The sequence below is a fragment of the Dama dama genome, chromosome 15 (assembly GCF_033118175.1).
Source record: "Dama dama isolate Ldn47 chromosome 15, ASM3311817v1, whole genome shotgun sequence".
NCBI classification, from domain to species: domain Eukaryota; kingdom Metazoa; phylum Chordata; class Mammalia; order Artiodactyla; family Cervidae; genus Dama; species Dama dama.
The window spans coordinates 81,955,788-81,978,922 of NC_083695.1; the positions used below are offsets into that span (position 1 = coordinate 81,955,788).

The following is a 23,135-nucleotide window of genomic DNA, read 5'->3' on the forward strand; positions in this document are numbered from 1 at the left end:
AAAACCCCTTGAGAAGAAGATCACTTTAATGTTCACATTATTGATAGGTTTTATAGAAAAGTGGCCATGTTACTCACTGGTAGCTGTGTGGTCTTTAGGTTGCCTTTATGTTAATATAAGGGGACAAATAAACAGCTGCTGCTGCTGCTAAGTCGCTTCAGTCGTGTCCGACTCTGTGCAACCGCATAGACGGCAGCCCACCAGGCTCCGCCGCCAGGCTCCGCCGTCCCTGGGATTCTCCAGGCAAGAACACTGGAGTGGGTTGCCATCTCCTTCTCCAATGCATGAAAGTGAAAAGTGAAAGTGAAGTCGCTCAGTCGTGTCCGACTCTTAGCGACCCCATGAACTGCAGCCCACCAGGCTCCTCCATCCCTGGGATTTTCCAGGCAAGAGTACTGGAGTGGGTTGCCATTGCCTTCTCCGAAATAAACAGCAAGCTCTGCATTAGTAGCTTCTTAGAAAGAAAAGAAATTCCTAGGACTATAGTTGTAATGTGCATGTGTGTGTGTGTGCTAAGTCACTTCAGTCATGTCCTACTCTTTACGACCCTATGGACTGTAGCCTGCCAGGCTCCTCTGTCCATAAGATTCTCCAGCCAATAATACAGGAGTGGCTTGCCATGCCCTCCTCCAGGGGATCTTCCCGACCCAGGGATTGAACCCACGTCTCTTATGTCTCCTGTATTGGCAGGCATGTTCTTTACCACAAGTGTCACTTGGGAAGCCCTATAATGTACATATTGAAACAATTTTAGTTTCAAATGCACATTGATTTAATATTTTTATAAATTATATTCCATTTAAAGTTATTAAAAAAATAGTGGCTGTATTTCCCTGTGCTGTACAGTATGTCCTTGTCTGACTTATTTCACTAAGCCTAATATCTTCTACATCTATCTATGTTGTTGCAAATGGCGGAATTTACTCTTTTTTATGGCTAAGTAATATTCCATTGTTGTCTATGTGTATGTATATATGTACATATTATATAAATATCACATCTTCTTTATCTCTTCATCTGTTGGTGGATACTTAGGTTGCTTCCATATGTTGGCTATTATAAATTATACTGCAATGAACATTGGGTGAATGTATCTTTTCAGTGTAGTGTTTGCCTTCTTCATATATACCCAACATTGAAATTGCTGGGGGCTTCCCTGGTAGCTCAGCTGATAAAGAATTGCTGGATCATATAGTAGTTTTTGGAGAAGGCAATGGCACCCCACTCCAGTACTCTTGCCTGGAAAATCCCGTGGATGGAGGAGCCTAGTAGCCTGCAGTCCATGGGGTCGCTAAGAGTCGGACACGACTGAGTGACCTCACTTTCACTTTTTACTTTCATACATTGGAGAAGGAAATGGCAACCCACTCCAGTGTTCTTGCCTGGAGAATCCCAGGGATGGGGGAGCCTGGTGGGCTGCCGTCTATGGGGTTGCACAGAGTTGGACACGACTGAGGTGACTTAGCAGCAGCAGCAGCAGCATAGTAGTTTTATTTTTAGCTTTTTAAGTAATCTTCATACTGTTTTCCATGGTGGCTGCACCAATTTACAGTTGTACTAACAGTGTATTATGGTTCCCTTTCGCCACATTATTGCCAACATTTGTTATTTGTAGACTTTCTGATGATAGTTATTTTGACAGGTGTGAAGTGATATCTCATCGTGGCTTTGATTTGCATTTCTCTGATGTTTAGCACTGAGCATTTTTTTTTAAATGCCTACTGGCCATCTGTATAACTTCTTTGAAAAAATTTCTATTCAGGTCTGTTCATTTTTTAATCAGATGGTTTTTTATATTGAATTGTATGAGATATTTACATATTTTGGACAATTAACCCCAATTTGTTTATTATTTAGGTGCTAAGTCCTGTCCAGCTGTTTGTGACCCCATGGAATACAGCACACCAGGCTTCCCTGTCCTTTACTATCCCCTGGAGTTTGCTCAAACTCATGTTCACTGAGCCAGTAATGCCATTCAACCATCTCATCCTCTGTCATCCCCTTCTCTTCCTATTCTGTCTTTCCCAGCATCAGGGTATTTTCCAGTGAGTCGGCTCTTCGTATCCTTTGGCCAAACTGTTGGAGCTTCAGCATCATTGGTCATCATTTGCAAATATTTTCTCCCATTCAGTAGACTGTCTTTTCATTTTTGTCAGTGGTTTCCTAGCTTTTAAGTTTAATTAGGTTTCATTTGTTTACTTTTGCTTTAGGAGACAGATTCCAAAAAATACTGCTATGATTTATGTGAAAGAATGTTCTACCTATTCTCTTTCAGGAGATTTGTGGTTTCGGGCCTCAATTCATTAAACGTACATATTCGTACATATATTTGCAACTCCATGTATCCTCGGTGTATTATGGAAATTTATACTCATAATAGTGACCATGGGACATGGAGATAGTGTTAAATTCCCTATAGTATATTATAGTCTGATTGAGAAGCAGAGAAATGGATATTTATTTTAAGAGACTTCACCCTTACTTAAAAAAAAAAACCCTAAAATAACAAAGTCTTTATAGGGCTAATGTTCAACTTTTTGGAAAAAAATCTGTCATCCAGAATGACTCATTCCCTTACAGATTTAGGTAGGTTTTGCTGTATTTTAATTACATACATGTTTTCATAACCAGTGAGGTAAGATCTTTCATTCAGACTTTTGTCCATGCTTTCCTTACTTATAATAGGCTGTGATTGGTATAATAATCATCATACTAGAAATTCATTTATTATGCTGGATCTATTAACATTTGATTCCTCACTAAGAATATTGCCATGTCTGCACTTTTATTTTTTCTGCTGACGGCTAGTTTTTGCAGAGCTTCTTGATTTAGTCTTATGATTGAAGTTTCAGAAATAAATGTTTTCATGTTCACATGGTATCACAGATGTGAACAATAGTTTAATTAATTGATATCACAGATGTGAACAATAGTTTAATAAAAAAAGCATTGTGAGTTCCTGAGAAAGAGAAGTTTGTGGGTGTCCACTGGGGACGATTTGCAGCAGGTCTTGGTGAAGGCTGCACAGAGGCCCACTGTGTTCTGCACTCGTCACTTTCAATCTGAGCATCTAGGTATAACTTTGTAAGCAGCTGTTGATAATCTCAGTCTTGACCAGGAAGGATGTGAAGGGGCTGATGAGAATCCTGTTTCACTGAGGACCCTGCTTTCCTCTCTGATCTCCTCTTGTCCTGATCTACTCAGCACTTCCGAGGCTGAACCCACCATGAATTTCTAGTAGTTTCCCAAACAAGTTATGTGCCTTTATGCCTCTGCATTCATGCTTTTCCTTCTATCAGAATGCTCCATCCTTCAAAGTCATCCTCTGCAAGGTCAGGTCCTTCCCCAGAGAATTACTCAAATCCTCCTTCTCCCTCCACTCCTACCCCCATAACTCTGTGAATGCATTTAGCTCTGACATAGTCTTAGATGCCCCCAGTCCCACTGTCCGGAAGAAAACTTTGCCAGGGCAGGCACCCTGCCTGTGCCTTGCTATACCCCCATGTGCCAGTAGGGATCGTAACACATTTACCTTTGGTTTTCTTTTGTTTTGCTCACGGTGAAGCATGTGGGCTCCTAGCTCCCTGACCAGGGATTGAACCCCGGCCCCTGCATTGGGAGTGCAGAGTCTTAACCACTGGACCACTAGAGAAGTCCCACACACTTACCTTTTAAATTAAATTGATCTATCTGCTGCATGACCGAGGTCACATCTTGCATTTATGATATAATGTGTTTTGGAAAGGATCAAAACACACAGAGGGTAATACCAAAATCTTGATTTTCTAAGTTCCTCCTGATTTTATATCTATTTGCTGTAGACTAAGCTTCTCTTTATAACTTTTTTGTCACAACTTTTAGAGATTTAGCTTGTACTCAATTTGGAAAAGAAAAATCAAATACTCATTTATCCATGAAATATTTATTGAACACACAGTCTTAGATGCCAAGGACAAGTTTACTCTATGTAGCACATAATGCTCACAGTCAGATCGGAGTCCGCAATAAAAGCAGAGAACTAAAATGAAAAAAATGGGCAGGTATACAGAAACAGTGTTGATATGACACAGGTGGGAAATTGGGCACTGAGATCAGATTTTTCCCACCCTAGAAGTCCACAATAGAATTGTCTTGGAGACTTAATGTCTTAATTAATTAATTTCAAGCCATTAACAGAGCTTTTAAAAATATGGTATCTGCCTCTAGAGAGTTTACTTTTGAGTTGAGCATATTCTTTAATGGGACAGAAAATAATAATAAAGCAAAATGGGAAGTGGGCAGAATGGCATCATAATAATAATAGCTGACTTTTATCAAGTACTGTGAGATACGTGTGTGTGTGTGTGTGTGTGTGTGTCACTCAGTCATTCTGACTCTTTGCAACCCCGTGGACTACAGCCCACCAGCCTCCTCCATCCATGGAATTCTCCAAGCAAGAGTACTGGAGTGGGTTGCCATTCCCTTCTCCAGTGTATGTGTGTGTGTGTGTGTGTGTGTGTGTGTGTGTATACACACAAAATTCATATATCTTATCTGTATATAATATACATTCTATATGTATATAATATATAACCTTTAATCCTCATAACAACACTATGAGGAAGGTATGTGTGTGCGCTCAGTCATGTCTGACTCTTTGCAGCCCCATGGACTGTAACCCCCCAGGCTCCTCTGTCCATGGAATTCTCCAGACAAGAATACTGGAGTGGGTTGCCATTGCCTCCTCTAGGGTATCTTCCCAACCCAGGGATCAAACCCACGTCTGTTATGTCTCCTGCATTGGCAGGCAAGTTCTTTACCACTGAGCCACCTGGGAAGCCCCATGCGGAAGGATAGTTAGCTCCATTTTATAGCTGAGAAACTTGAGGCACAGAGGTTCAGTGACTTGAACCCAGGCAGTGGTTGCTAACAGTTGTTCTCTTAACCACTACATTTCACTTGCTGTCTGTGGTTACAATAGGAAAAATAACTTCTAATTATTGAGATAGAGTAGAGTGAGAAGGTGCCAGAATGGCCTGAAATGACCCGGGATGGCTTCTTGGAGATTGAGAGTTTTGAGCTGAATCATGTGCAAATAATGGATGTTGGCAAGCAGTCTGGGTGGATGAAATAGCCTAAACAGGAGCACAGGGTGGGCTGAAACAAGTTGGGAGGCCAGTTGATTTGGCAGACACATTTGTCTCATACTTAGCAGTACTTTCTGAGGTCAGAAAGGATGGTCCCAGTTTTGAAATTAATACATGAAGTATAATGGTTAGGTTACTTTATGCACAGAGCTATGAAGAAAAGTACAGGCTGTAAAAAATCTAATTATGGCAATTATTTAATAGATAATATATTTAAAATTTTTAAAAACTACTACCAGGAATCAACTTTTAAAGATAATCTGTTCAAAATCACCCCCTATTTACATGCCTGTGTATTGACCAACTCAGGGGCAAAGCATGACTTTATCATATTTCAAAAAGAGATAATATCTTGACTTTGGGGGACCTAAATACCTGTGAAAAAACAAGTAACAAAATAACCGCTATCATAATCTAGCCTATTTGCTCCCCAAATCAGTGCCACACAATTAAAATAACAGTAAACCTCAGTTAAACTCTATATTTTACGTTAGATATAAACCTTAAAATGTGTGTATAAGTGTGTGTGTGCATATGTGTGTGTAGTGAGATTATGAACAGAGATTGAACATAGAGACATTTTAACAAAGGACAAAATATTTGGTATGATATGAAAATTAAGCTTATGATAGGAATATCTTTGGAACTGCATGAGCAGCATACTGATTCTGTGAATTATATTTTATTCCTTCACCTATTCCCACATGTAATACCTTATTCTCTTTGAATTTTCTTCTAATGCAGTTTAAGCCTGGTTTTGAGAGTGTCCATTAGCTTAATTTCTTTTATTAATGTGAATTATTCTCCTAGCAAGTAAAGCTAGCTAATGTGTTTTTTTCCTTTATCATTTCATGCAAATGGTAAATAAGGAGAGAATATGATTTTTACTTTTGGTTTTCTCTCAAGTCTAAACAACAAAATCAGAGAATCTGTTTCTGAGATCTGGAATCTTGGCATTTGTTAATCCTATAGAATCAACACAGTTGATCAGCTGTGAGCCAGACCATCAGGCTGACTTAATTGTATGTTCATTAAATTAATTCTACTAATGTGACTAAAAACTAAATTTTATATCAATATAAATACTCATTAAACTGCAAATACCAACTTGTGCAAGCTGTTGAGAAAGGCTCATTTTTATTTATAAATAGATTTGGATAAGAATAGCATTAAAAGTGTTCTAATAGGGAAATGTTAGAGTGATTAATGTGCAGTTGTTTGCATTTTTAATATTTCACTCATATATCAGATTAGTATTTGTGCATACTGTCAGACTTTATTCTGCCCTTGTCAAAACACTTATTACTGCTGACAGGTATAACATATCCACATTAATCCTTAATTCCTTGATTCAATTTTCTAATTGCTTTTCTGGCATGTGATGGTGGCCATTTAGTAATATATGATGTATTCATCATATGTATAATAATGTGCTTTAAAAATTAGATGTGTCATTTAAAGTACCTGAACAGGAAAAAATATTACTAAAGATTGGAAATTTCAAATTTCACTGTACTTAGAGTAAGTGTTAGATATTGTTATGTCACACATTCTGAAGGTTGTCCATAAATCATAGTCACAGAATGTTAAAGAGATCCTAAAATCATCCAGCCTACTTGTTCATTTTCCACTTGGGAAAATTGGACTCAGTAATAAGCCCAGGATCACACAACTAGATACTGGCAGAACTGGTTCTAGAACTCAAGTGTTCTGAGCCCTGCTCAGAAATGGGGCAGATATACACATATAATTTTTATATATGATATCTTAAGTTGATTCCTCCTATTAATAGTCAAGCTGAGAGAATGAGAAACTTCTTGACTTCCTGAGCTATATTTTTTAACAGTATCATACAGAGGTGAAGAGTCAAGATACTATAATTAAAGAGACCTGGGTTCCAATCCTGAACCTGCCACTCTCTAGCTATGTCACCCTGAGAATATTATCTGACTTCTCTGAATTTCAATTCATTCATCTGTATAAAGTAGGAAATAAGACAATAATCAAACATAGTGCTTAGCACAGCTCTTGGCTCCTAGTAAGTACTCAGTAAATGTTAGCTAATATTCTTTTTCAGTGTTTTATTTTATCCCTTTAATATTTCATAATTTGGATAGAAACTGAGTCACGCCCACCAGTTATCTCACCGTGTGAAGATTCCATGTATTCTTTCATTTATTGACTCACTTACCATTTGTAAAAATGCATTCCATTAGATGCTGTGTGTGTGCCGAGTCACTCGGTAATGTCCAATTCTTTGTGAGCCCATGGACTGTAGCCCGCCAGGCTCCTCTGTCCATATGATTTCCCAGGCAAGAATACTGGAATGGGTGGCCACTTCCTACTCCAAGGAATCTTCCTGACCCAGGGGTCTAACCTACATCTCCTGCATTGGCAGGTGGATTCTTTACAACTGTGCCATGGGGAAACCTCCCCCCACCCCCACTCCACCACCACCACCCCATTGGATATTTTAGGTAAGGCAAAGAAAAGAGTCTAACTTGATATCTGCCTTGGAAGAGCAGGAACCTAATAGAGATATGCAACATGTACATCAATACCTATACTTTTACTAAAAGATTGGGAAAAAATGTTATGATTATTATAAGATTATAAATCTTATTTATCTTATAAATCTTCTAAGATTGGGATCAATCTTTTACTATAATATTGGTAAGCAACTATCCCCAAAAGGTAACACAGGCACTGTGCTTATGCTTTTCAAAGAGAGGAAGTGAGTACAAGGTCAATAGACATGAATAAGAAATTGGACCTGCCCTCAAGGAGCTTGTTCCAGTGGGAAGACAATACACTTGCCTAAGTGTCATTCGAAAAATGAAAAGGGCCATAACAATTAAAGAACTAAGGAGGGAGAGACTACATACCTCAGACCAGAGGAAACTTCATGCATGAGTTGTCTCTGAGGGATGTATAATTTTAGGAAAGTTAGAGATCTATAGGAAGGATCTCCTGGACAGTAGGAATATTATGAATGAAGAAGGAACAGATTCTGGAAACGCTGGGTGTGAATATTAAAGAGTAAGCACTTACATTGACGAAAACACGGTGCTTGTGCAGAATAAAAGATGAAATTTGGTGAGTGGGTAGACACAAGAGCTTGGCAACTCTGAAGTGACATCTTGAATTCCATTTTACAAAGTGGTGGCTCTCAGCCCATTTTAACACATAGACTATTTTTTTTGGCAGCAAAGTTTTTGAGGGTGAATGTTTTAAATAAATCTTGTACTTTCCAGTTCACTGCAGTGCCCATCACTTTTAACTGTCTTACTCTACACGTTAAGACAGTCTTCTTACCTATTACAGGCAGTGTGCATAATGGTTAGGCATACAAGGTCGGAAGATAGACTACATTTTTCCAAATCCTGGCTTGTTCACTGTTAGGTCTGCAACCTTAGTTATGTTATGTAAACTCTTTCAGCTTCAGTGTCACAATTTATCAAATGGGAATAGCCCCTACCTCTTGGGGTAGGATTAAACCCATGTAAACATTTGGCATAGCTTAAGGCATATTATAAGCACTTAATAAATGTGAGCTGTTCCTTGAAGTAATTTGAGTTGGCAAGCCCTGCTTTGGCAGTATTGAAAGTTTTGTTTTTGTTTTCTATTTTATTTTTTTAATGAAGCATAGTTGATTTACAGTGCTTCAGGTGTATAGGAAAGTGATTGAGTTATGTATGCGTGCATGCTCAATCACGTCTGACTCTTTGCAACTCCATGGACTGTAGTCCGCCAGGTTCCTCTGTCCATGGGATTTTCCAGGCAAGAATACTGGAGTGGGTAGCCACTTCCTATTCCATCAGTTACATATAATTCTCTCAAAATCTCAGCTTCTGGGGTTAGTTTCCAGTGATGGGCTTCAGTGTGATTTCTATAAGTCACCACGTCCCCCTTCACTCACTCTTTGCCCACTCAAGTCTTCTTAAACGCCCAGGGGTTCTTGTAGCAGCAGTTTTCCAGGACAGACCCCGGGTTCCCAAGGTGGTTTCTGTTTCAGAATATGTTACTGGAAGTTTTAAGGACTGTAATCTTGAAAATTCTTATGATTTCAGAAGCTTCCCTGGTAACTTGCTGGTCTTTGATAGCTCAAAAACGGAAAGAGTTTTAGAATTGCTCCAAAAAAAAGCAAGAACTTGAAGATATGAGTACAATAGTTTCAGAAATAACTGCTGTGAACAAAACAAGTCTTTTGTAAAAGCTCCGCGTGCTTAATAAACAAGGACTGCTAATTACATAACTGTCAGTGATGTTTTCTGGCACGGTCTAATGCCTGGTTCTTCCGGTACAACAAATATGAAAATGCCTAGAAGTAAATCACAGTTGCTGGGTGCTGTGGGCAAACAAACTCATGCCTTATCTCTTTCAAAGGCAGCCATGGAAAATGTATGATAAATTGCACAGTTCAGTGAACATGTTAGTCATTGTGAAGTGATTTTGATTCATGGCTATGTATTTATTGCTAAACAACTGACAAACCTCAAGGTATCAGAAATATCATTCAGGGGGTTTTGCTATTTTCTGTTGCAAAACTCAAGTGCTATAACGTGTTTTTCTTTTTTGCTTAAAATACTTTATGAAAGTATTATTTGCCACAGAGTCTTTGGAAATAATTTTTTTAATTATACGAATTCCTGCCAGACGTGTCAAGGAGCTGTGCTAGTCACTAATATTTTAAACATAATGAATAATTCATATTTTTGCTAATATCCTTTTATGAAAATTTTATAGCTAAAAATAAAGTTGTAAGCCAATTTGATTTTAAAATAGGATTATAATCTCCTTTCATATAGCCTATCAATATAATGAAATTTCTGAATGTTTTCTGTGCAATAGCAGTAAAATTAAGAGTGAGAGAATTATTTTAAGGAAGATTCCACAAAAGTGGCCTCTATGCAAATAATTTCTTTCCCATGGTCAAGATATTTTATTACACTGTCTTTTATCTGTTGCCGACTCTGAAGTGTTAAAGTATTAAATATTTAAGCCATTTTCTATTTGAAATTTATCGTTGTTGTTTTTTTTTAACTAATTTTTCTCTCAGTTGGTGCTTTTGGCCTTGGCGTCTGATGTTTAAAACCTTTTCTTCTAGTGCTTAAAGCAGCAGAAATGTAGCCTGACAACACATAATATGCACAAGGCATATTGTAAGCACTTAATAAATGTGGGCTATTTATCAGCTGATGTACTCTCAAATTGTTTCTTGTTTTGATAAATCTTGTAAACCAAGAAGCACTGTTTCTCAACTGGTGGTTGTTTTGTGTGTGTGTGTTATAATTGTGAAATCGTTCTTAGTTTTATAATCAAGTGTTTTAGCGTGGCTTTGCATATTTTGAGTAGTAGTGCTATTGAGTGCTTAGGGCTTCCCTGGTGGCTCAGATGGTAAAGAATCCACCTGCAGTGTGGGAGACCCGAATTCGATCCCTGGATCAGGAAGATCCCCTGGAGGAGGGAATGGCAACCCACTCCAGTATTCTTACTTGTGGAATTCCCTGGAGAGAGCCTGGCAGGCTACAGTCCATGAGGTTGCAAAGAGTTGGACACGACTTACTGACTAACACTTTCACTTTTTCACTTTCATTGAGTGCCTAAGAACAAAATAGCAAAGAAAACCTTGCCTGATGGAAGAAATGATGAATTATTTCTTAGGCGTATTAAAAGGGACTTGAGTATTTCTAATTTATCACCGTCATTTAAACATGAATTCATTCTATCTTCTCTTAGTTTATTTTAACCAATTGACCTTTACATATACCTTGCATTTATTAAATTAGGATAAATTTCAGGAGCCTAGAAACACGGTTCGAAACATTCATAGTATTTTTCTGTTATTCTTGGAATATGACAAGCCTATTCTATAAATATTTGCATCATCGAAGAATATCTATGTACTTATGCTGATTTTGGCTTAACATTTTCAAAAATAAGTCTGTTAAATTAAATGTAAGCTTTAAAGGGGAAAACCATAGACCATGTAACTTGATATAGGTATTGCAACATGGCTTACAGCATTTTCTTGGAAGATTTTTATGCCCTTTTCTTCTATTACCATGGCCACTTTCACCTTTATATCGAAAATTCCCAAAATGTGTCTATATGAGGATAATTTTAAAACATGAGATTTATATCACTATAAAGGAGAAATCCTTTATAACCACATAAAACCGTTGTCACCAGAAATTTCAGTCTAAGTTTTACATGAAAAGGGACATATTTTATCTTTAATGCCTCGTTAAACTTTCTGGAACTGACAGTATTCTAAAATATTCTAGGTGGATGAATACATATGTCTGTATTTCTTCTGAGCAATTCAAATATCAGCTTAAAATAAAAGACTAAACGAGGTATTTGTTCTAAAAACTAAAGCAGTGGTATTTTTTCTTCTATTTAATTTTGCCTTCATGTATAGATGTTACTTTGATAAGTCAACCATGTCTTACCTGCACTTTTAAAGTGAAATAGCCAAGACTAAACAAATCATTTATTCTAAAAATTAAAGTAGTGGTATTTTTTCTTTTTTTCTTTTAATTAGTTGGAGGCTAATTACGGTACAATATTGTAGTGGTTTTTGCCATACATTGATCTTCTATTTAATTTTGCCTTTATAAGTAGATGTTTCTTTGATAAGTCAAGCATGTCCCACCTGCACTTTTTGAGGGAAATAGCCAAAATCAGCATTCCTCAGGTAAAATGACATTTCTGTTGTTTCAGAAGTACATCGTATTTAAACTTAAATTCTGTGTGTGCTTTTGTTCACACCTGTGTGCATGGATTGTATGTGTTCACACATGTGCACTTACACATGTGTTTGTGTGTATGTATGTGGGTGCATGAATTTTCCTACATTCACAATATGATAAACTGCATTATGTTGCTAAGAACATTGACTCAGGAGGCAACCTACCTGAGTTTAAATCTCACCCCTGCTACTTTCTGGCTGTGTAAATTTGAGCAAGTTTTTTTAATTTCTTGCTTCAGTGTTCTCATCTTATCCAGTTGTAAGATTTAAATAAATTAATATATATAGAGCACTTCGAACACCTAATCCATAGTAAGTACTTAATAAAGTACTAGCATCACATGTAATCATTTTCCTGTGTTCATTTATTTCTAAAGTTATAGCATATTAAAAAGCAGAGACATTACTTCGCCAACAAAGGTCCATCTAGTCAAAGCTATGGTTTTTCTAATAGTCATTTATGGACATAAGAGTTGGACTGTAAAGAAAGCTGAGCGCCAAAGAATTGATGCTTTTGAACTTTGGTGTTGGAGAAGACTCTTGAGAGTCCCTTGGACTGCAGGGAGATCCAACCAGTCCATCCTAAAGGAAATCAGTCCTGAATACTCATTGGAAGGACTGACGCTGAAGCTGAAACTCCAATGCTTCGGCCACCTGATGCAAAGAACTGACTCATTTTAAAAGACCCTGATGCTGGGAAAGATTGAAGGCGGGAGGAGAAGGGGACAACAGAGGATGAGATGGTTGGATGGCATCACTGACTCAATGGACATGAGTTTGAGTAAATTCCAGGAGTTGGTGATGGACAGGGAGGCCTGGCATGCTGCAGTCCCTGGGGTTGCAAAGACTGAGTGACTGAACTGAACTGAAAGTTGTATTATTTAATAGAAATGCATTGGTGGGGACCTCCCTGGTGGTCTAGTGGTTTACAGTCCACCTGCAGGGAACATGAATTCCATCCCTGGTCCAGGAAGATTCCACTTACCATGGGCCAACACTGAGCCAGTGCCCTAGAGCTGGTGCTCTGCAATGAGAAGCCACCACAATGAGAAGCCCTCACTCTACAACTAGAGTAGCCCCCACTTGCCACAATTAGAGGAAGCCCATGAGCAGCAATGAAGACCCAGGGTAGCCCAAATTACAGTTAATTAATTAATTAAAAAATCTATTGATGGGTGATTATTACATATGTATTTCACTGAAATGATATTAAAGATGTGTCTTGCTCTATGTCAATTATGTCTGAATAAAACTGGGAAAACATTTTTAAAGATATAATATTTTGGATTTGATTAGATAAACTATTTTATCATTGGTGAGAAGAAGCAATTGTGAAAAAGCAACAGAAGTTATACAACTTTGTGGCTCACAGATTACATATCAAATATCAAATATATTGAAATACATTTATTTATTCAGATGTAAGCCTGTTGACATCTACAGTGTGCCAGGATTTAGTGTTAAATGACACAAGGTCCTGTGTGATCCAGCAATCATGCTTCTTAATATTTACCCACAGGAGTTGAGAATTTATGTCCACACAAAAGCTTGTTCACGGATGTTTTTGGCAGCTTTATTCAGCATTGCCAAAGTTTGGAAGCAATCACGATGTCCTTCAGGAATTGAATAGATAAATAAAGTATAATACATCAAGACAATGGAATATTATGGAGCACTAAACATTGAAAAGACACAAACATTAAATGTGTATTTTTAAGTGAAATAAGTCAATGTGAAAGAACTAAATACTGTATGATTTCAACTATATGATATGACATTTTGGAAAATGCAAACCTATGGAGACAATAAAAAGATCAGTAATTTCCTGGAGCTGCAGGCAGAGCACGAAGGATTTTAAAGGCAGTTAAACTACTCTTTGGGCGTCCCTGGTGGCTTAGCAGTAAAGAATCTGCCTGCAATGCAGGAGTCACAGGAGACACAGGTTTGATCCCTGAGTTGGGAAGATCCCCTGGAGGAGGGCATGGCACCCCACTCAAGCAAGTATTCTTACCTGATGCATTCCATGGACAGAGGAGCCTAATGGGCTACAGTCCATGGGATCTCAAAGAGCCAGACAAGACTGAAGTGACTGAGCACACAAAACTATTCTACATGATACTGTAGTGATGATTACATGTCATCATATGTCTGTCCAAGCCCATGGAATACACAACACCGAGAGTGAACTCTAACATCAACTGTGGACTCTGGTTGCTAGAGATGTGTCATTCTAGGTTCATCAGTTTTTACAAATGTGCTACTCTAGTGGGGTTGTTAATAATCAGGGAGGCTGTGCATGGGGGCAGTGGGTTTATGGAAATATAGCTTCCTCTTAATTTTCTGTAAACCTTACTTCACTAAAAAATAAACCCTGTTAGAGAAAAAAAGATGAAAATAGAGCAAAACAATGGGTCCTTTTCAAAAATTACAAAAACACATGCTAACATGTCCCAAGAAAAATGTTTTCTAAATGTAAATGACCACTACTACCAAAAAAAAAATAGTACTGCAATAAAATACTCAATTAAACTATTAAAAATTGAAAGGTGGTGTCTCTTCAACTACTAGGAATGTACATTTTAGCTGCCTGAAGCGTAAGAGAAAAGTAGAGTAACAGTATCATGTAAACAATGCAAATTTAGAATGGGTTTTCTTTTTCAGGGAGCACCCAAACCAATAGCCATTGAACCCTGTGCTGGGAACAGAGCTGCAGTTCTGACCGTGTTTCTCTGTCTACCACGAGGGCCATCAGGTGCCCCTCCGCCTGGGCAGTCAGGTAAGATGAAAGAGGCACCATCAGCAGTTAAGCTGAACATGTAGATGGAACAGAAGAAATAAACATTACTACCAGATAGCACAATAAAGATATTTGCAAGGTTCTAATTCAGAGTATGGTTAAATTTTATTAGAATACAACTTCTATCCAAATATCTAGCTATCTGCCTTGCTATAAATTCAGATTTGCCAGTTTTTCCCTTAGAAATGCATGTTTAATATATTTGTATATAATATACACATGTACGTATGTATGTGCACACACACTTCAGTTAGTCATTGTAATTACAATGAGTACTTTCGCTAGCAGGACAAGCAAGTTCTTGACCATTTTGGGTAGCTACTTTTCTCCCAGTATGTGTATCATATAGATTGCCAAATTATAAATATGATTAGAAGCTTGCTTCATAAATATGGAATCTAATTAAGGAACTCACTTGCACATTTGGAATGTTTTGTGGCATCAGAGGATAAGAGCTTGATGCATCCCTCCTGGAACATGTAAGATATGTTCTTGCTGTCAGCACCAGCCAGGTGGTTCATAGACCTCTCCTTTAGTTGAGCACAGCCATTCTTTTCCTCTGATATTCATTTTCCTGCATAAAAAGCATATTTTAAATTTGAAGTAACTCCATGTATCCTCTTAGAGATCTTCTCATTGTTTTGACCATTGTCTATATTGTAAACATGCCCAATGTTGAGTATAACTTGTTACTAGATCATAAAGTGTGTCTGTTTCTCTCTTTGTACATATCCTCTTCTTTCTGATCACAGTTTCTAATTGTTCTTTCTCCCAATTGTTTTCTCTAAACAACTCTTAGTGAAATGGATGCTTTTTGAGGGTAAGGGTGATTTCAAATCTATATTTCTCTTCAATTTCCCTTAAGGGTAAAATAAAGTGCAAGAGATGTGGGCAGGTTCTCAGTAATGGAAATTGATGATGAACTCATCTCCCTGCTTATTTTTCTTTCCTTAACTCCCTAGTTAGCTCTGACCTTGCTCCTTACTTTCTCAGTTTGTACCCAACAAGATACAAAAATGAAAGCTACGTACTTTATAGCTTATACATTTTAAGATATTCATGTATTAGAATTTTTTTTGTATGGCAACAGAGGATCGCCATCACCTCCAAACTTGTCGGTTATGGTACCTGATGATATCTTGTAGGAATTTCTACCCACAGTTCATTTGTAGTTGTTTTATTCAATGAAATAAACCTTCTCATGTGTTGAGTTGAGTGCCTCCCCTTTCTCCTTTCAGAACCACCAAGGTAAATGGGATGCAGTAAATAGAATAGCTTGGCATTGGTCAGATAAGATGGATAATTATAGGTAGTGTGCCCAGCTAATGGAAGTATTGTTTCAAGGATGGGATGATGTCCAAAACAAACACTTCACTAATGAAAACAAGTCTATGCCATATACACCAGGGTTCTTCTAGATCCTTGACAAGATGACGTACTGACGGGCAAAGTGAAGGCAACTGCCAATACTCTGTCCCTTTAACCTTTGAAATCTTTTTGACTGATTTGAAAAAGTCAAACAGCAGTGGGGACCATTAACTCAGCTGTGTTATATTACAGATGCATTACAGTTACTAATGGTAATGCTATATTAGATGCGTGTAGTGTTGTACTCTTTACAAAGTATTTTCCTACTTTTCACAGTTGATCCTTATGACAAGCGTGAGCCATAGGTATCATAAAACTCACTTTATAAATGAAAAGAATTTATGTATATAAGTCTCTGTATTCCTATACTTAAAGGAATAATTGGAAGTATTAGAGTACAGAGCAAAACAGCAACAAAAATACTTACTACTAAATTTCCAGGTAATTTTCTCCTGTGATCTATAGCAGAGAGCTTACTTTTCTGTAATCTACAGCCCATGTCCTCACAAAGCCAAACATTTGGAGGAGTACTGAAAATGTCTACAGGGTTAATAAAAGTAGACAAAACCTTGAGTTAATTTACCACACTGTTTACAGTGACTATACATTGAACTATGTTGAATATCTGTGTGCACAATTGAGGATAAGTTTGTTCTTCCTTTAAAAAAAAAACTAATAATTTTTTTAGCTAACTCTACAGGAGTAGGAAAACTCATTGATTCTACTCCTTCAAAATAAAATGTTATCTTCTGTCTGCAGTCTATTTTGAAATGCATAAAAGACATAATATTACTGATGGATGGATAGTAGGATGAGCAGATGGACAGATGTAAAGCAAGTAAAGAAATGTTAATTGTAGAATCTAGGTGATGTGACTCCTGAAGTCCACTGTAAAATTCTTTCCACTGTTCTGTGTGTTTGAAATTTTTTATGGTAATATGTGGAAAACAATATGTTTTTTAAGAAAAACCCTTGACTTTCCAGGGGTAAGAAAGACAGTGCCAATAGAAATTTTGTAATGTTCACATATGTGTTTTCTCTAATCAAGGCAAATGTTGACACCAGTATGCAAACTAAATGACTTATGTTTTCCCTTTTCATCAAGATAATTTGGTGTGTACCTTGTCAATGAAAACTTATCATAGTATCATCCAGTATTTGAGAGGAAATGCATTCCATTGATAGTTTGGGCACCATATTGGCTCTTCAGAGGGAAATGTTGACATTGGTTATCTCATTGCTAATGTTTGGTTCATCTCATATCTTGACAGGAAGATAAAGATGTGTGCCTCTGCTTATCACAGTGTATAGAAAGCAGTTCATAAATATTTTTGATGATAATGATAGGAGACCTGGGAAACGTGACCTTGAGCACCCGCTTCTATCTATGAGACTCAGTGAGCAATAATAAAATGAGCAGTTGGACTAGAATCCATTCATTGGTTCTCTAATTGTACCACCAGGAGTCTTATGTTCTGAAGAGCCTTCTCCAGCATTGGTGCAGGGTTAGAGGTCAGAGGGAGTTATGAAGAAAGCGGAGGAGGAGCCTCGTGGACAAACCCCATTCCCACTGTGTAAAAGACAGGGTGCCCAGAGTCTTCTCTTGGCTCTTAGGCTGTTTATGTCTCCTAATGTGAACATATCTATTCAATGATGAATAAACATTAATTATTAGATTAAAAGTCCTCTTGCAGTTCTTTGTACAATTTTTAATTTTTTAATCAGGCCCTTTTCTGAAACATAGCTTCCTAAATGTCAAATGATGCTTTTCATAATGCACTCTTCATTACCATGAATAAAAGCATTTAAGAGAAGGATGAGTTTGAGGATATGGAGAAGGCGGAAGCATCCTGTGAGCATGGTGGCTTTCTCTCAGAGCCTGCATGTCAGCACTAACAAATAAATGATTCAGAAAAAAAGCAAGGGTTGGTTCTGGCCATCTCTTTTAAGTAGCAACTAGTGTTTTGTTTTTTTGTTTTTTTTTAATTCAAAACATGTCCTTGTCTTTGGACTTTATTCTCTTCCTACCAGCAAATATTCCAGTAATATTTAGCAAGTAATAATTAGACATGGCCCTTTTAACATCTGTCTAAAATGCATGGAGTCTCTTCTATGACTCTCTTCTTAACAGAGGTCAGAAGAGAAACTGCAGATTCATCCTTTATATTACTCCATTCAGTAGTCTTTTTTTTTCCCCATATAATGAATTTAGATGTTTATGAGCAGTTCTCCCTCTAGGTAGCTTAGAAGAAGAAAAACAAAAATTACTAAATAGGCTCTTTGGCACTCCTGGTGCTGGGCTAATTAGGTTCCCTGCTCCCTGGCTCTGTAATCCTGCTGCTTCATCCTTGTATCTCCTATGAACAACCACTGCCAACCATGCCAGACTCGCTTGGGCTAAAGTAGGATTTCTGCTGTGGACATATGTACATAGCCACTTTCTCTTGACCTCAGAGTGGCTAAAAGGCTGACATCCCCATGGAAGCAGGGCGTATCAAGTACCCTGCTGCCTAGCACTGAACAACCAAGCATATCACCCGTCACCTTGGAGAGCAAGGCCCCCAAGCATTTTAGAGTCACAGTAAGATGAAATGTGGACAAAGTAAATAGAGCTCTTCAGAAGCATAAATTGAAAATGATTATGATTTCTGTCACTTTGTGATGGAGATGATGGATTTCATAGTTTGTGGATTCTTACTAATATGAAGCAGATTAACTTTTATCACTGGATTAAAAATCTGGTGGCCCAAATATCCACTGCCTGAAAGGAGTTAGGTGCTTAACTTAAATGTAGAATTTTGCCCTGATCTGGCTTCGTGTTTGGCAAAACAAACAAAATGAAGGCTACTGGAAGTTCTAAGGTTTTGAAATTCTTTTTTCTTTGGGCTTTGAAGTTTTGGCAGGCTGACCAGATTATTTTGAAAAATCTAGAAATATTGTATGATATTTAAAATGACAGTCTGCCAACAGTACATGGGTAATAATGACAAGAAGAGACCTTTGGTTTGACCAAATGAAAAGAAAGGATAACAAAACGCAGAACAAGAGGGAAGAGAGCACTGAAGCAGGTTCTTTATATACACTAATTCATTTAATCCTCTTAATGAACCTAAAAAGAAGCTATTATTATCCCACTTTTACAAATTAAAAAAAAAAAAATCCTTAAACTCAAGAGAGATTCAGTGATTCATCCAAGGGCCAATACTGCCAGTGAGTGAGTAAACCCGAAGTCAAATTCAGGCCACCTAGATCTTCAGCAGGCAAGACTCTCCCTTATCCCTGTGCTTCTCTGGATAAAGATACAGTGGGATTCTCAATCGCTCCTCTTCTGGAAAAAGCTTTATATCCAGATGAAGGAGGAAGGACCTAGAGGGTTCTACTAAGCATTAGGTTTAAGGCCAAGAAAGGTAGATTCCTCCTTCCTGGTGTTTTTAACTATAGGAATTTGATAAAATGCAAATATGTACATGCTACAACATAATCTGCTAATGAAAATATGACTCCATTCTGTAGTAACGACATGGGACCTGCAGTATTAGGACCACAACTTTGGCTCATATGTGTGAGTTAATGGACTTGGAGCCACAAGTCCCACCCAAGGTCCAGATCCAGCTCTGCCACCAGCTAACTGGGTGGCCACGTCTTTTCATCTCTGGGTCGTATTTTTACGTGTATGAAATGACTGGATTGGACTTGTTTCCTAGGATGGGTTTCACTCCACTCTTGTACAGTTCTACTATCCATTATGCTAAGTCATGCCAGTTTGGGGTAGGAAGAGCAATAAATTGTTTCTGAGGAGTAGCTTAACTTGCCTTTTCAGATGCTCAAGACCAGTTAAGAAACTGTATTCCATATATTGCATATTAAGGAATAAAAGTAACTCGTACCAACTGTTGAACTAAAAATATGACATATATATTGTGAAGTAAAATTGTTAGTCACTTCAGTCATCTTTGGCTCTTTGCAGCCCCATGGACGTAGCCCACCAGGCTCCTCTGTCCGTGGGATTCTCCAGGCAAGATTACTAGTGAAGGTCGCTCAGTCGTGTCCAACTCTTTGTGACCCTATGGACTATACAGTCCATGGAATTCTCCAGGCCAGAATACTGGTGTGGGTAGCCTTTCATTTCTCCAGGGGATCTTTTCAACCCAGAGATCGAACCCAGGTCTCCTGCATTGCAGGTGGATTCTTTACCAGCTGAGCCACTAGAGAGGTCAACTAGCCAGTGGGAATTTGCTGTGTGATGCATGGAGCTCAAGCCTGGTGCTCTGTGACAACCTAGAGGAGTGGGATAAGGTGGGAGGGAGGTTCAAGAGGGAGGAGACATACGTTTACCTATGACTGATCTATGCGGATGTATGGCAGAAACCAACACAATATTGTAAAGTAGCCTCCAATTAAAAAGTTTTAAAAGTTCTTAAATAATTTTACTTTAAAAAGGCTAGTTCCCAGTCTTCCCAGCATGTTTGGATAATGTGGATCATTCATGTTGCCCTACTTCAGTGAGTAAAGGACTCTCATAGCACCAGTCAGACAGTGAGGGTCTCTGAGGTGGACTGGAAACAGACTCCAGGTCTGCTGACTCTCAGTGCAGCACTCAGGCCTCTGAAGCCTTTTTTTTTTTTTTTTTTAACTAATTTACATTTTCCAGAAACTTCTAGTTTCCTGTCCCTTAGGACTCTCTGTTTTCCTTCCATAACTCTGCCACAGTATCTTCAAATTACAGAAACACACCTGTTGATCTGATCTTAGCACTCTTTTTGTTCGAGGTAGCTGGAAGAAGAAATAAAACCGCTGAATTGTATCACAACTTATTAGAACAATCTGTCACATAGGTTACCTTTTAACCTTAAATTCAGACATTGTTTACTTCCAGCATATGCAATGTGCGTGTGTGATCAGTCATGTGTCTGACTCTTTGTCACCCCACCAGGCTTGTAGCCCTCCGGGGTCCTCTGTCCATTGAATCTTCCAGGCAAGAATACTGGAGTGAGTTGCCATTTCCTGCTCAGGGGGTCTTCCTAACCCAGGGATCAAACCCACATCTCTGGCATGTCCTGCATTGGCAGGAGGATTCTTGACCACTAGTGTCACATCCAGCATATGTGTCTTCATAAAGAAGAGAGAAACAGTGGGCACTCGTGGCAAAATAAACTTCAAAATGAGGAAAGAGAGCCCAGGGTACAATAGAGATAAGAACAAATGTCTCGGACTATTGTGAATAATATGACTTTGTGTCAAAAAAACTCTGATATTCAACATAAGCAAAATCTACAGGAGAAACTGATTTTATCTTCTTTCCAAAATATAGTTATTATGCATCTTCATTTGTTACATTTATTTATTCAAAAATATGTAAAAATCCCTGCTACAGGTCAAGCAGTGTATTATATGGTAGTGAACAAAACAGAGTCCCTGCCCCCATAGATGTTAGTTCCTGTGTGGAGATGCACAGAAACAAATAACCATGCAAATAAACCCACAATTGTGAAACAGGTTAAGTTTTGTGAATAAAGAGTAGACAATGTTATGAGAAAGAGGTGAAATAAAACTTATGTACAATTGCTAAGCTTGAATATCTTTCAGCAGTAGTAGCAAAACAGTAAACATAGTCATTAAAATACCCTTTCCTCAGTTCTCACTTGTCATTGTGTCTCTGTGGTGTTTGACTGTTGACTATGCCCCATCTCGCCTCTCCAACTTCTGGAAACTGTCTCTGGTGTTCTTTGCCTTGATCTATCACAGGTGCCTACTGAGAATTTACTTGGAGATAATGGATGTAGAGCACCTCCCGTGTGTTCATTGCCTACTTCATCTGCCCTCTAAGTACAGGTGGGCATTCCCTAAGGATTGGTCCTGAGCCAATTTCTCATCCTTCTCCACCCTCTCCCTTTAGGATGATGCTCTCTTTGCACATTGCAGGAACTTTTCAGATGCTTACTCTCAACCCCATGGATTTTCAGCCATCACTGGATTTTCTCCAGTTTTGGTGTAAAGTCACTCTTCCTTCCCCCTCTCCCCAGTTACTGCTCCCTGCTCCCCAGAAGAGCTCTTCTCCTCTGAATTTACTGTTTTTTTTTTTAAATTAAATTTATTTATTTGGTTGTGCCAGGGATATACAGAATCTTTTGTTGTGCTCTGTGAAATCTAGTTCCCTGACCTAGGATCAAACCCGGGTTTCCTGCATTGGGAGCATGGAGTCTCAGCCAACAGACCAGCAGGGGAGTCCCCTGAGTTTACTGTTTTTGTAAAGTCCGTTTCCGAGTGGCTCAAGTTTGAAACTTTGGAGTTAGCTTCCTCCCTTCTCTTTCTCCCCTTCAACATCCCTGTAGCCACAAAGCTCTTTAGGTTTTACCCCTGAGGCAGATAGAGCAGACTTCCTTCTGCCGTTTTCACTCCCTCCAGTTTTGTTTTGCTCAGGCCCTGTTTGCCTCCCACCTGGACATCTGCCAAAGGAAGGCACAGTTCTATCACTCCCTTTCTCGTAGACCTTTGCTAACTTTTCATTGCCTGTTGAAGTGAGTCCAGACATTCACTCTGGGATGTAAGGTCCTCCTTGACCTCTGTCCAGCCGTCTTTCAGGGTTAGCAGGCATGGAATCCTTGCCAGTACCCACCAGCACAGCACCTCTGGCTAGTTTGGGACCCGTGTGCAATGATTTTAACCACCTGAGCCCTGTTTCCTCATCTAGGAGATAAGAACGATGACTGGGTAGAATGTCTTTATGATTGAAATTCCACCTGTGTATTTCTTCCTGTGATTCCATGAGTGTGTATATGTCATCTGTCATGCTCACTATTGTCCCTTGTTTCTGAAATGCCCTCTCCCTCTCAGCTGCCCGTGTTCAAAGCCCAGTTCAGATACCACTTCTTCCATGGAGCCTTTTCAGTTTCCTCCATACAAACGTGACCCTGTGCTTATGAAATCGTATACAATTTGCTGGGTCACTTCTTTACTGCTTTGTGACTTGTATCAAAGTCACTGTATACTTTTTTAAACTTTCCTTCCAGGTAGTAAGCTCTCTGAGGACAGTGGTTATATCTCAGTTTATCTTTGAATCCCTTGTAGCTAACAAATTCTTTGTACTTAG

General features: G+C 38.5%; 1 protein-coding gene across 1 annotated transcript in view; it reads left to right on the forward strand.

Moving 5' to 3' along the window:
- ATRNL1 (attractin like 1) overlaps positions 1 to 23,135 on the forward strand; it is a 766,939-nt gene that overhangs the window by 624,712 nt on the left and 119,092 nt on the right. Inside the window, exon 28 of the mRNA XM_061162736.1 lies at positions 14,542 to 14,656. Within this exon, the coding sequence (XP_061018719.1) occupies positions 14,542 to 14,656 (115 nt within the window). The remainder of the gene's footprint in view (positions 1 to 14,541; positions 14,657 to 23,135) is intronic.